The sequence below is a fragment of the Pezoporus occidentalis genome, unplaced genomic scaffold (assembly GCF_034315485.1).
Source record: "Pezoporus occidentalis ecotype Australia unplaced genomic scaffold, CSIRO_AGI_Poc_V1 ctg9, whole genome shotgun sequence".
In the NCBI taxonomy this organism is placed as follows: Eukaryota; Metazoa; Chordata; class Aves; order Psittaciformes; family Psittacidae; genus Pezoporus; species Pezoporus occidentalis.
Window position 1 is genome coordinate 6105798 of NW_026916262.1, and position 13212 is coordinate 6119009.

A 13212-nucleotide genomic window follows, 5' to 3' on the forward strand; every position below is an offset into this window, starting at 1 on the left:
CATTGAAAACAAACTTCACTAATATATCACATACAGAATTCCTGTCTATTCTGCCTAATTTGATAAATTTAGGTAGTTACTTCCCATTCTATATAAATAAAATGAAAGTCAATACCAGAAAAAATTGTTACTGCACAGTTATCTAGATAATCCAATGGAAGTCATGATCACAAAACATCAGTCTTGTTAGACCTAGAATTGGAAGTGACTGTTTTCATAGAAAACTTTCACCTAGAAAGTGCCTCCTGAGGTTGCATATTGCAACCTGCTGCTCAGAGCATATCTCAGGGCATGAGGTTGCTCAGGGGCTTGTCCAGTCACAACCTTACCACCTCCAAGGATAGAGATTCCCTAAATTCTCGGGGAATTACTAGAATGTATTCTAATTACTGAAATTACCAGCATGGGAGGGCAGGGTTGTTTGTTTTTTTTATGTTTCCTCCAAGTAGTAAAAATAGTTATTCTGGGTGTGGGAATTTGAGTAATGAAAGTGAAAAAAAAGTTTAAGTTATTACTTTTGTAACTATATTACTTTAAAATGAAACATTTAATCCACCAAGACATACAAGACACATGGGAAACATAAACCATTAATCTGTTTCCTTTCGATCTCTACTGGGTTTGTGCATTCAGTATTTCAGACAAATAAACCACCATTATTGGTTAAAATCAAATGCATGCAAATTCATTTTCAAAGTGAAAATAACTCACAAGATATAACCAATATCTCTATTTAATTAAACAATACGTGGGTTTAGCGCTTCAGTTCTATTTTATTAACATTTTCAGAGAATGGAAGCACAGCCCAACTAGGTCTATTTTTAAAAGCCTTAAAATTCATTTAACAGATCTGCTATAATCCATACATTTGTATTAAAATAAAAATCACAAAAAAAAACCAAACCTACAATTGCTCTACGTACCCACAAGCCTTATTACATTCAGTGTAGTGTTTGTCAGGATAGGTGCATTCACTTTATTGAGATTATAATCTGACCTCTTTCTGCTCCTCAGAGTTTCTCGAGAAACACTTTAAAGAAAACAAAACAAAATACATTAAATGTCACTCCCTATTATATTTAATGACATTCAAATTTAGTAGAAAAGATACCCTTCCACCCCTCTTCTTTCTCATGACAGTATGTCTTCCAGTGCAGTTTGTTCTAACATCTAAAGAGAGAAGCCTGGCCTAACTTACATAAAATTGTGCTAGAGAACTGTTTCTGAGTTGTAGTCCAAGGCCTAGGTTCTGCATCCCTCTGTCCGGCCTCAGTAACCATTTTAACAGCTCTGACTCAAGCTGATAGTTTAGGAAGTAAAGAAAATGGAAACAATGCAAGCCACAACAAAATAGGGGCAGCCCAGTAAGCTACAGCTTAAAAAAAGGCTATCTGGAAATTGAAACAATTTTGAGGAAGATGAAACTTAGAAAGCATTAAATTTTTCATAAACTGTAGTCTTGCAAGAAGCAGGGAGTTGGAATCTATGATCATTATGGATCCTTCTAATTTGAGATATTCTATGATTCTCTATGAGAAGCCTATGCCAGCTACCATACCTCAAAACTATATTCGTCTAAAAATCCAGAATAGTTCAATTTCACAGCACAAAGCACAATGACTGTGATGTGTTCTAATAAGTTTTTTTATTGATATCACCATCATTTCTTTGAAATGAAGCAGTTTATGTGATGTACCTTATGAAATCATGCTAACAACATTTTATCCTAAAGAGCTATTTTGTAAAAATACCATTCCCCTGCTTTGACCAAAGCAATGGCTTATTAGTTCTCTTGTAATCCTCTAAATAGAAACAATGTCAGCCTGAATGGACAAAGTCTGAATGGACACCTAAGTACTACTGCGCCCTAGGTAGAAATTTGTCTATCTTGGCTAGATAGAAATTGCCACAGATAAATTCTTTTAAAGTCTACATATTTGGCTTTTGTTTGTATGACTATATATAAATAAAATATTCATATATTTATCAAAATAAAATATGTATATTTATACATATATATGTATGTGTGTAAATATTCTTAAGAAAATAATTTAAAATTCCTAATGACTGCCATCAAGCTGTGGAAGAATTTTTTTTTTTTAATTTGTAAAAGTTTACTGTTGCTCTGAAAAGCAGGAGCCTAAGCCTCAAACCTATTTGTTTGCAAACAACTGCTTTTGACACAACAAAATTACATGTATACACAACAGCAGCTGTAGAAGAACCTTCAGTTACCTTCTAATTCTTGCTAATCAGTTTTGCACTACCTGCTTCACAGAGCCTTTTATCCTCCTTCAAAATCCTGCTTTCCAAAGTTTCTTTCTGCAATAATGATGAGCAGTTTAATATTCCTCCCCATTCCAGAGATCTAAGTGCTAAGCCTTTCTAACTGTGCAGGTAGCATAAAGATCACCTGATTATTATTCCATTGTCACAGGTTATAGATTAAACAGAAAATGAACTAATTAGAGTACTGAGGTGAAAAGCATGTAAATGAGGCCAAGGACTCACAGTCTACTTGCCTTTTCACAGGGGCATCTCCCGTCTGCTCATCCACATAATCTCTTTTCAACTCTTCAGGAACATCACTGTCACTATCATACTCTTGATACGCACTTTTTTCTTGTTCATCTGATTCATACTGTTAGCAAAAGAAAAAAAAAAACAATTTTTCATTATTTTCCATATGAGACACATTGGCAACATAAACCATTAATCTTTGGGTCTTGCTTGTAATTATTTCTGTGTGCTGGTTCTTGGCTTTGTTTTGAAACGTACACAATCCTTTATCTAACTAAAGGCACAAGATCCTGATATTTGAAATATTTATCTAATTATCAGTGAAACAATTCCTCTTTGATGGAAGAAAGCCTCATGCACCATTTGCTTCATTTGTCACAACAGCCACAAATTATTCCAGAATAACCCTATGAAAAACATGAATGCGTGGATAAATTAACCATGTACACCTGCCTTGAGACAAGGTTTCTTATACTAAGGAACATCTAATGCTAATTCCATCTTTTGAAAATAAGAAGCTCCCTCAAGTAGTAACAGACAACTACTGCCTGTAAACACTGCATTTCTAATGTTTTTTAAACTGTTCAACTGTCGAATTACTTTCCAAAGATGGCAAGATAACTGTTTTCAGTTGAAGTATGGAAGGTTTAAGTCTAACGTGATGTCTGGAAAAAATAAGCAACACAGGCTACATACAACACGAGCTTTCCACAGTAGACATGTAATATGGTGCGAGTTATATGGAGAAATATTATTCACAAATACAGATACTAAATGCTTTTTATAATTATGAAACCACACATACATATTAAAAGTGTAAAATTAGGCTTATTTTTTTTTAAATACCTGAAATTTGCAATCTTATTTCATTCCACTTAAAAGATTAAAGGAAAACAAATACTTGACACTTTGTAATAACAATTCTTCTTCCTGAACACCTACACAGCTAACACAACATTAAGCATATCCATCAGGCTCCAGAATACACTTGCACTTCAGGAGAGAACACAGTACCTTAATGTGTACACTGCTCTGAAAGCATTTTATCCACGGAATCATTAATGACACATAATGACAAAGACAGTGTGGTTTCAGGATCCTAAAGAAATGGCAGGGTTTTAAAGGTTATGACTGCTCTCCAGAGAAGAAAACCCAGTCTCTCAATCGTCCAAAACACATTAAGTAATATATTTTTTCAGTCGTGCATGGCAATTCCTGGCCCCAGCTCCAGATTATGGAGGCTTTAAAGCCTAGCACTATGAAAGCACTATGCTAGAAAAGCAAGAAGCCCACAGTACAAATTCAAAGCAAAAACAGCTCAGATGGAAAGAAGAATGTAGTTTGAAACACAGACTAAAAAGAACTGTCCTGATCATTAGTATTGAGAGGCAAAATTTCTGCCTCATGAACATTTCAGAAAAAGGAAAGCTATAATGAAAGCAGCTCAGTTTATTTTAAAAATGAGCTGAGTTCCTGCTTGATTAAGAACAAAGAGAGGTACAGTTTAACTAACTTGGCTGGAATAGTAGGATGGAGAATTACCGCTAATTATTATGCTTTAATATATAATAAATGACATGCCAATTCAATTAAAATCCAGTGATAGTAAAATGATGAATTGACTACAAATTTTTAATTACAATTCATACTGACATAAGAATATGATGGATGACATTAGCTGTCTTAACATCACAGATAAAAAGCATTTTGAGAAATTTTTTTTACATGGAAAAATATTTTATTAAGTCCCCTCAACCAAATGTTGAAAAAAAATGAGATTGAAAAATTATTTGATGAGATTAAAATATCTGCATTTTGAAGTATGCACTAAGTAATTCACAACTATTAAACCATGACCTCAACCTGAAGAGACCTTATAAATCCATTTAAATATGCACAGTCTGCAGTAAAATTTTGCAGTGCTGAAAAGTATTCAGATACCTTGCAGCAATAATCAGTTCACAAGCATTCAGGCAATTGGCCCAAACAAACCCATAGAACAGTGGTAAGATCATCAGAGTTGGAAAGCGTTACAAAACTAAGTTAACTGTATTTCAACAAAGATATTTCAGGGAGCTACAGAAAAGTGACACAAAGCATCCCACTGAAGCTCAAGATACAGAGCAGAGGTGACTGGATCCTGAGGCCTGTTTTCATTTGTCCAGAACTGCAACAACTAAGCAGTTAAAAAGACTTCAAAATTCTCAAAAGAAATCCTGACAGCTCTCACCGTCTTACAGACCATTTGACAGGAAAATCAACTGCTTACATCCTTGTGATGCTATTTCCTGAAATATCTGGAAACATGTCTGCATTCTCTGGAAACAAAATTTCGCAAACTCCATCTGACGTATTTTCAATTTTAAGTGCTAGAATGTGCCTCCACCTTAACTGGTCAGTCAAAAATATGAAACATAAAACCTCTGTAGAAATTTTATCCCCAATTACCTAAGCAAGTTATTTCTACGTAAAGGACAACCAAATGTGTAACGTTTTGGTTTTTTTAGTTTCTTTTTTAAAATAAGAGTTCTTTCCAGGTGTGGACCAGCCAGTAATGGAGGGAGGGGATGAAAAATGTGAAACGGGAAGGTAGGATGGTTACCTGGAGACTGTACTCACTTGGGTCACAAGAAACCCTGGTTCTAATACCAGGCAGGTTAGATGTCTTGTACAATACTGACAAGTCAATTAACCCACCCTGTGCCTCAATTCAAAAGGGTATTACTAATAGCAGCCTGCTTGGCAGCAGTAAGACACTTCAGGCTGGCTAAAGCCAATTAAACAGCATCTCCAACATGCACACCAGCATTTGCTACTTAATTTTTTCATCAAATGATTTCACAGATACAGAAGCAAAAGTTTAGTGCAGAGCTTTGCGTCATTTAAATTTTACTTAAGAAACAGATTCTGAAGGGGAAAATGTTAGAACTGGAAAGAACAAAGCAGCTGTTTAACTTGTGTGCAAAGTTTTCATATATCATACGACTGTGAAGATAAAAATTCCTCAACATATCTACAGTAAGAAATGGAAGACAACTCTAGCCTTCTACAAGTGTGAGTATACTGCCTACAATCCACTGAACAAAAATGTGCAGACAGGGTATGCACTCATTTGCAAGCAGTGACCTGCAAGGAATCAGTAGAAATTGAAATCATGTTTCAACAATTGTTCTTTTTTGTTCTTGAAATATTATCCAGTCTCAGCAGCTCCAAATAATATAATATTTGGAAAATAATTTCACACCTTCCTAATTATTCTAAATGCAAATGGTGGCAAGAAATATCCTGCAGTTTTTGAGATGGATTTCTGCGTTCACAGTGCAGGTCATGACGGCTCTACACATCTGCTATTTGCTTCAGACTTAAACCTTCACAAGAAAAAAAACAACAAAACAAACCCAAATTTAAGTTAATTTTTTGGTCCTTTTTTCTTCCCAAAAATATTTTTAAAAGCAAAACTACTCAGAAGCACGCAAAAAAATTGGAAATTAACTCACCAAGTGGAGGGAGGTTTCAGTTTGAAAACCTAAAAAGTACTATTGGTATTATCATTAATCTTTATTTCATTAAGAACCATTTAGCACATACCTATCAAATGGTTGCTCAGATTCCCAAAAAGCTTCATTTCTGAGTGTGTTTCTACAAAATACCATGTAATTCTGCAGTTTTCAGCATGCCCTGAAGTGTATTTATCTTTGTTTAATACGCTCATTTGAAGTCTGTGTATCAGTCTAACAGCAATAATCAAGCAACTTTTCTCAGTTTACTGATACAAAAAGGCAGGACATATACTCATGACAGGGGAAGAACTACCACCAGGAAACCGGCTCTCTAGCAGCTTCCTTTAAGCACAATGCAACAATATTTTATGTCAATCAATTGTACTTTCTTTTCAAGTGACACAGCAGGAAGAAGACTGCATATCACACTCAGGTGTGTGAGATACAGATCAATCAAGCTGCTTTCCAACTGAAGTTCCACAGAGAAAGGAAGAAAAACAAAGCTGAAAACCAGAAAGCCGTTAGTGTGATGGCTGGATTAAATAACCTCAACAACCTTATCACAAAACGAAAACCCGCAAAAACATTATTCATCAAAAGGAATTACTCACCAAAAGCTTTACCAATAATATGCTACTGTAGCATTTAAGACAATGGTCAATGTTTTACATTAAAACACATTTGACCACTGCTAGATTTGGACAGAATTCTGAATTTAAAGGAAAAAAAAAAGAAAAAAAATTACACAAAGTTATTATTCAGTTTTATAGTAGACCACACCACAGGCGAGTAGATCCTACTGTAAAGCAAGGGTTCTGAGCATTTAAACTACAATTAAAAACTGCCTAACAAACATCAGATAGTGCATGGCAAATCATGTAGGTGTGAACAAATATAACAGAAGGAGCAACCCACAATAATTCTTTCCTAAGCCAGAAAGGCAGTCCTAAAATGACAAAATTACTTCCACAAACTTAAACCCATGGAAAAATACTGATATAGGTGGAACTTGCCTTATTAGCCTTCAGCAACACTTGACTTCAGTGCAAAAAGAATACTGATCCACTGCAAAACAAACTACACTTTGAACAGGAAACCTGGCCTTCTAGCATTGTTAAAAGCAAAAGAACTTACATAATTACAGGAATAAAGTGGCTTGAGATTTTACAAATTACCGCAGTTAACTGATCCTTGTCCTAAGGCATTTTGCCATTACTGACACAAAAAAGAAATCATTTACTGAACACAAGATTTGCTTTTCTGTTTTGTTGTTTTTTTTCCTGAAACACTTCATACCCCATTGGAAGCTAAGACATCTTCTGTCTCATCATCCTTGCTGTCAGCCTGGATTTCAAATGGGTTTCCTCCGTTACAGTACTGCTCAAATAATGTTACTGCTGTTGAAATTGCTGAAGCAGGCTGCTTGCTAGGTGACACAGAGGGGGAACGTGACTGCTCCATGAACTTAAATTCCTATTAATAGAAATAAAGTACAATTTTAATCACCAACAAGACAGCTGTAGTATTATTACTCCAGTTCCATAAAAACAGAGCATAAAAACAAATTTTGTGAGCAACTACTGTGACAGGAAAATTTTTATCCAAAGCTTGCTGTATATTTAAACATGCTTTTCATGCTGGCTCAAGTTAACCTTGAAATTGGCAATCTTACACTGCTCACCTTCCTAATTTTAGCAGTTTTTGGCTATGGCATGCAATACACCTCCTGCATCTGAAAGTATTCACTGTCTAAAACAAGGTGAAAACCCCAATTACATGGGGTTTTATTTCACAAAAATTAGGAGATAAAACAAGTCCTAAATTCTATTCAAAAATGTATTCTTTGCACAAGTTACCTTGTAATTTACTAAAGCTGAATTTGTTTTCTAAATATTTTAGTTTTACAAAGTTCTTTTCAAAATATATTATTTCTCAAACCCACTGCACATGAAGTTAATGATGACTGGGTAAGTGCAGAGACTTGAAAATACACACACTGAACACATAAGGTATGATTTTAGATACCTTTTTTTCTAAAAACCTTGACTTCTCTCAGCTGATGTACCATTTTTATCTATTAAACCCTAGCTACTGATCTTCATAAATGGCAAAATATATGCTATCATTTATCTAAAGGCTTAAAGATCAAAATGTATACAGCAGTGTAGGTTTCTGTTTGTTTAAATGAATATTACTTTCCACCATTTTCTGCTGCTCCTGTCCCTTGAATAGTATGTATAGAATCACAGCATCAACTAGGTTTGAAAAATGTTTATCCAGTCCAACCATTACTTCAGCACTGCCAAGACCACCACTAAACCATACCACTGAGGGCCTTTTCTACACAGATTTTGAACACTTCCAGGGACAGCGATTCCACCACTTTCTTGGGCAGCCTGTTCTAACACCTGATCACCTCTTCAGTGAAGAAATTTTTCCTATTATGCAGTCTAAACCTTCCCTGGCACAGCTTGAGGCTGTTACCTCTTGTCCCATCACCTGTTACCTGGGAAAAGAGAGCAGCCACCTGAATGGATTTATAACCACATTTATCTATTAAAAATTTTATTTCTTTTGATTCTGGATGCTACTAAAGGTCCTCCTTCCTTTTGCCTCCATACAATTACTGCCCCGGTAGCCGCTTACTTTTGCAGTTAACTCTACAGAAGCTGTAAGTTATCTTTGCTTGAGATTGCTCAGCTATATCCATCTTTGCATTTTAGTGATAGATTTAATCATAGGCACCCACAATTTCATTTGGCAAAACAAGTGAAATTCACCCACCATGTGCTAAACTTCATAAAAATCAGTTTAGAACAGCAGGTGAACACACCAATTACTTGCTTTCAGTTGCACTTCACCACAGAAGAATTAACTTTTTTTTCCATTCCGAACGAGCCGGTGTGACCCATATTTTCAGAAACAGATGCCAAAATTGGTACAAGCTAGTAAATAATCATGACTAGTTTCTGCATCTTACTCTCAGATAAATAATTCAGAAATGGAAACTGACATAATAACAGCTCATTAAAACATGAAAAATAAAGGGTAATATTATGCTCACAACTCCAGCATCTTCTGTAAATTTACACCTGCCTGAAACTATGCCATTTGGATCTTAAGTTTCCAACATCATAAAGTGAAAAACAGGGAGTTTTAGCAGCTGTTAAAAACATTTGCACAGTGGTTCATGGATCTTACTACTTCTCAGAACACCCAGATTCTTAGCTATTAAAGTATTAATACATTTTTATGTGTTATTCATAGAACGTACATGAAGCTGCAGAATACTAAAGCTTGATTTAACAGGACAAAGTTCCCAGGTCTCATTCTCCAAAAACATTCTTAATTCTTCAAGACGAGTTCTGAAATACAACAAATTAACACTCTTAACTGACAGCAAGAGTAATAAAGGAAGCAGACAATTATTTAACTTACTCAGTGAAAAACACCTTCAAAGAAGGTGTTCTGTATAAGAAGTCACACTTGAAAACAGATATTTAACTCATTCTTTCAACTGACAGACCACCTAAAACCTGTGGTTACTAATACAGGGTATATTTTATGACACTTCTGAAGAAATTCTCTAATAATGCCAATCTCCAAAATTTGGAAACAAACTTTTCTGTCAAACAATTTAAGAGTATAGAGGAACATCTATGATTTTATGCAGTAATACTGGACTTTTTTTCTTCATTGAATACTGTAGAAAACAATGTAATATATATATAAACACTCTGGTAGCAGTACAAAAGCATCTGTGAGCCCACTCAAGACAGATGCTTCTTTTCAAACACACTGAAGCCAACAGGTAGCAAAGGGAAGTAGAAAGAACTGATGTTCTACAGACATCTCAACTTTTCAGAGAAGAAGAATGGCTATTAATCTCCTAAACTATATTTTTCTTTACAGCTTAACTTTACCTTGGTGCTAATATAGAAAACATATTAGAGAACCATAATCAAGCTATTATATCTCTGCATGGTTTCTGTTATATTTTTAATTAGAAAAGCCACCATTCGGACATAAGCAGAAATACCTTTAATAAAGAAAATTTTTTTGCCTATAAGCAGGAACTCATAGGAAAAGACAGCAACAAGCGCTTATTGAGGTCACATTGCTGTATATTTTCTTCTTACTATATGGTATATTTTATTGCTTAATAAGTAGCAGTCTGTAAATTATTCACTGGGTTTCTAATTAGGTGGTAAAATAGTCTAGAAATACCTCTATTTCAATAACAAACTACAATCACCACTGCAACTAAAATTTTCTTGCCCCAAAGAGATGAGTAATGTGTTGAATTATGACCACAGTTTGCTGTGTCTATTAAAATTTGCCAGTTAAATGCAAACATACCTCAAGTGCTATTTTCAACGCACTGAATACATGTAGTTGCAAATTCACAGTAAAGCCAACAATAACAGTAATGCTGTGAAAACCACTGATACAGATTAAAGAAAGATTAGAGAAAGACTGAAGAGAAAGAGTTTTAGAAAAGGAAGTATTTAAAAGCCAGACAGTACCATTTTTTTTATCATTTCAAATCTGAATTCAAGGCTCTGACAAAGTACTTGAACAAATGATCTTCATTTTCACAAGCATGCAAGTCTAGAAAGCAGCACACACAGAAGATCTGATGCACTGATTTGTTCTCTGAGAAGCTTTGATCAGACACACGTTTTACAAATGCACCATCACAAAAAGTAAACTGCATTGAAAAAATTCTCTCCTGATGTTCTCCGCCAAAAGCCCATTCTAATTGTTCAAAGTAATCAATTTTTACTCAAAAACGGCTTCATGTATGCTCTAGTATTGCACTCTCCTCTACGCTTTCTGAATGGCATAACCAGTTCCTTTGAATGCTTTCTCTGTGTTAGCAGCTCTCTAAAACACCATGCTGCCCAGGAAACCACACACTGAATCAGAATTGTTTAGGCTGGAAAATACCTTTAAGGTCATAGAGTCCAACCATTACCTTTTCCATTATGTTGACCATTGCCAAGTCCACCACTAAACCATGTCCCTAAGTGCCACATCTACATGTCTTTTAAATACCTCCAGAATGGCGGCTCATGTCAAATTACACGATCAAAGAACTGATTACTCCTGGGCTCTGAGCATTTCCGCTCTAGGTAGCTTTTATGTACTAATGAATCTTTAAAAGCCCTAGCTTTCCCCCCTCCCCACCACCCCCAATTAAATACACAAGGGAACTGAAAGCCACATTAGCTTGATCTGAAAATGCAAGATGCTTAAAGCTTTTATGTAAATCAGCCTAAGGGATAGAGCTGGGAGAGAGGGTTTTTTGTATTTTCCCTTCTGAGGACAAAAACATCAGCCAATTAATCTTTACAATAACCACACAGCATAAAATATGTAAAAAGTATTAAAAGGTTCCCATAATCTGAATCATACAAGTATATTTCCTTTTCTTTTCACAAGATTCCAAGAAATATTACTTTAATAAAACCACAAATTATTAAAAAAAAATTATTTCTATATATATATTCCATCAATGTTTCTTAGCCTTTATTTTACTCAAAGATAATTCAGAAAATTAGTCTATGATTAATTAAGCAAAATCACGATGGTCAAAACAATATTTACTTAACCAAATAAAGCGTTATGCAGTTAAGTCAGTGTAGTAAAAGATGGTTAGGTAGACCAACACAGCTCTTCTGAACCTAGAGCAGCAAGTTCAGTTTCCAAATCAGGAATCAGAAAGGCTTTCAACAACTAAAGGCAGGTGGGTGGCATCTTAACCAACATATCTCCTGACAAGACATAATGTGCATCTGATTAAGGCTCAAGCTTTTCAGACAGCTGGAACTGATGTCTTCATCAGATGTCCAAAAAGAAATCCCAGCTACAAACTACCAAAGCTGGAAGAAATTCCAAACCACATTCTCAGCTTCTGAATTTAGACACTGTTCATGTTCTCCTGTTTTAATGTTTATACTTTATCGATACAACAAACGGTAACAGATCAAGACTGGGATAGTAAGAATTTCTTAGCGCAAGGTACACTATATTTCTTCCCGTATCTCCCATCTTTTCACCCAGAAAAAAAGATGAATGCTAGATAACTAGAATAAAAGAGCTGTCAGCCCTCTAAAACAAAACATTTGGAAAATCAAGACAATTAAAGTGACAGACAAGTCCTGAAGCTGTCATAGTCATATATCATATCTGAGGCCAGAGACTATCTGCACATGACAGCATGTATGACTGGCCTCAGATATGATAGTAGACTGAAACATAATTAGACAATGCCAATGAAAAAAACCCATGAAAACATGACTCAAAAGGATGAACTCAGTTCTAAACACCTCATCTGATACAAGATAAAACTGTGTATTAAAAAAAAGTTTCATAGGCCCACATGTCTCTGCCCATGGGAGGGGGGGCTGGAACTATATGACCTTAAGGTCCTTTCCAACCTTAACTATTCTATGATTAGCTCATTATATGTAATGGTATAGAAAAACTAGTAACAATTTTGGTAGGAAGTATGGACTTCAGAGGAATTCATCCTCAGGATCCCAGGAGACAGCTTAAGAGGTAGCCTGAAAAAAATACTAAAATTTTACATAAGAAGTTTTTCATTTTTATCTGGCTTACCTGCTGCAGAACTAGAGTTTTCCACAACCATAGTGAAAGCAAAGGCTTCTCCACCCTCTCCCTTTTTCCAGATCCAGAGCCCTATTCTCATCATGTAACATTCTACAATCTGCTAACCTCAGTGCAGGAACATTACGCAGTGGAATTACTTTGGGAAGTATTGAAAATTAAAACCACCAACAAAAAAAGATGCCATTAGATTCATTTAGTGCACACTTAGTAGTCTCACCTGTGATATGTTTTGAAATAGTTAACACTCTGCTTTCTGATAGATTCTTGCAAAACTTCAGACTTACTGCCACAAAATTCTTCTCCAACTTGCATCAGCCTATAACAATAAAAGTTTAGAAATGTTTATTTGTTAATACTGCTGTTCCAATGTGAATTACAAGTCTCAATCATTACCATGAGCATATATCTCTCTCCTTAGAAGCAGAGCACCAATGTTAAGTTGCAAACACTTCATTCATTCCACAAAAGTCCATGTCTCATTTGCCTCCAAATCCTACCATAATGTCCCATACACACAAAGAGCCACAAGCAAAATAAATATCTTTTGAGATCCCAT

At 35.2% G+C, this 13212-nt stretch overlaps 1 protein-coding gene across 2 annotated transcripts in view; it reads right to left on the bottom strand.

Moving 5' to 3' along the window:
• VPS50 (VPS50 subunit of EARP/GARPII complex) overlaps window positions 1-13212 on the bottom strand; it is an 89778-nt gene that overhangs the window by 35254 nt on the left and 41312 nt on the right. For both annotated transcript variants that reach the window (XM_062605062.1, XM_062605063.1), the window contains exons 16-20: window positions 12874-12972; window positions 9295-9385; window positions 7317-7493; window positions 2523-2641; window positions 924-1030 (exon numbers count right to left, since the gene is read on the bottom strand). In XM_062605062.1, the coding sequence (XP_062461046.1) occupies window positions 924-1030; window positions 2523-2641; window positions 7317-7493; window positions 9295-9385; window positions 12874-12972 (593 nt within the window). The remainder of the gene's footprint in view (window positions 1-923; window positions 1031-2522; window positions 2642-7316; window positions 7494-9294; window positions 9386-12873; window positions 12973-13212) is intronic.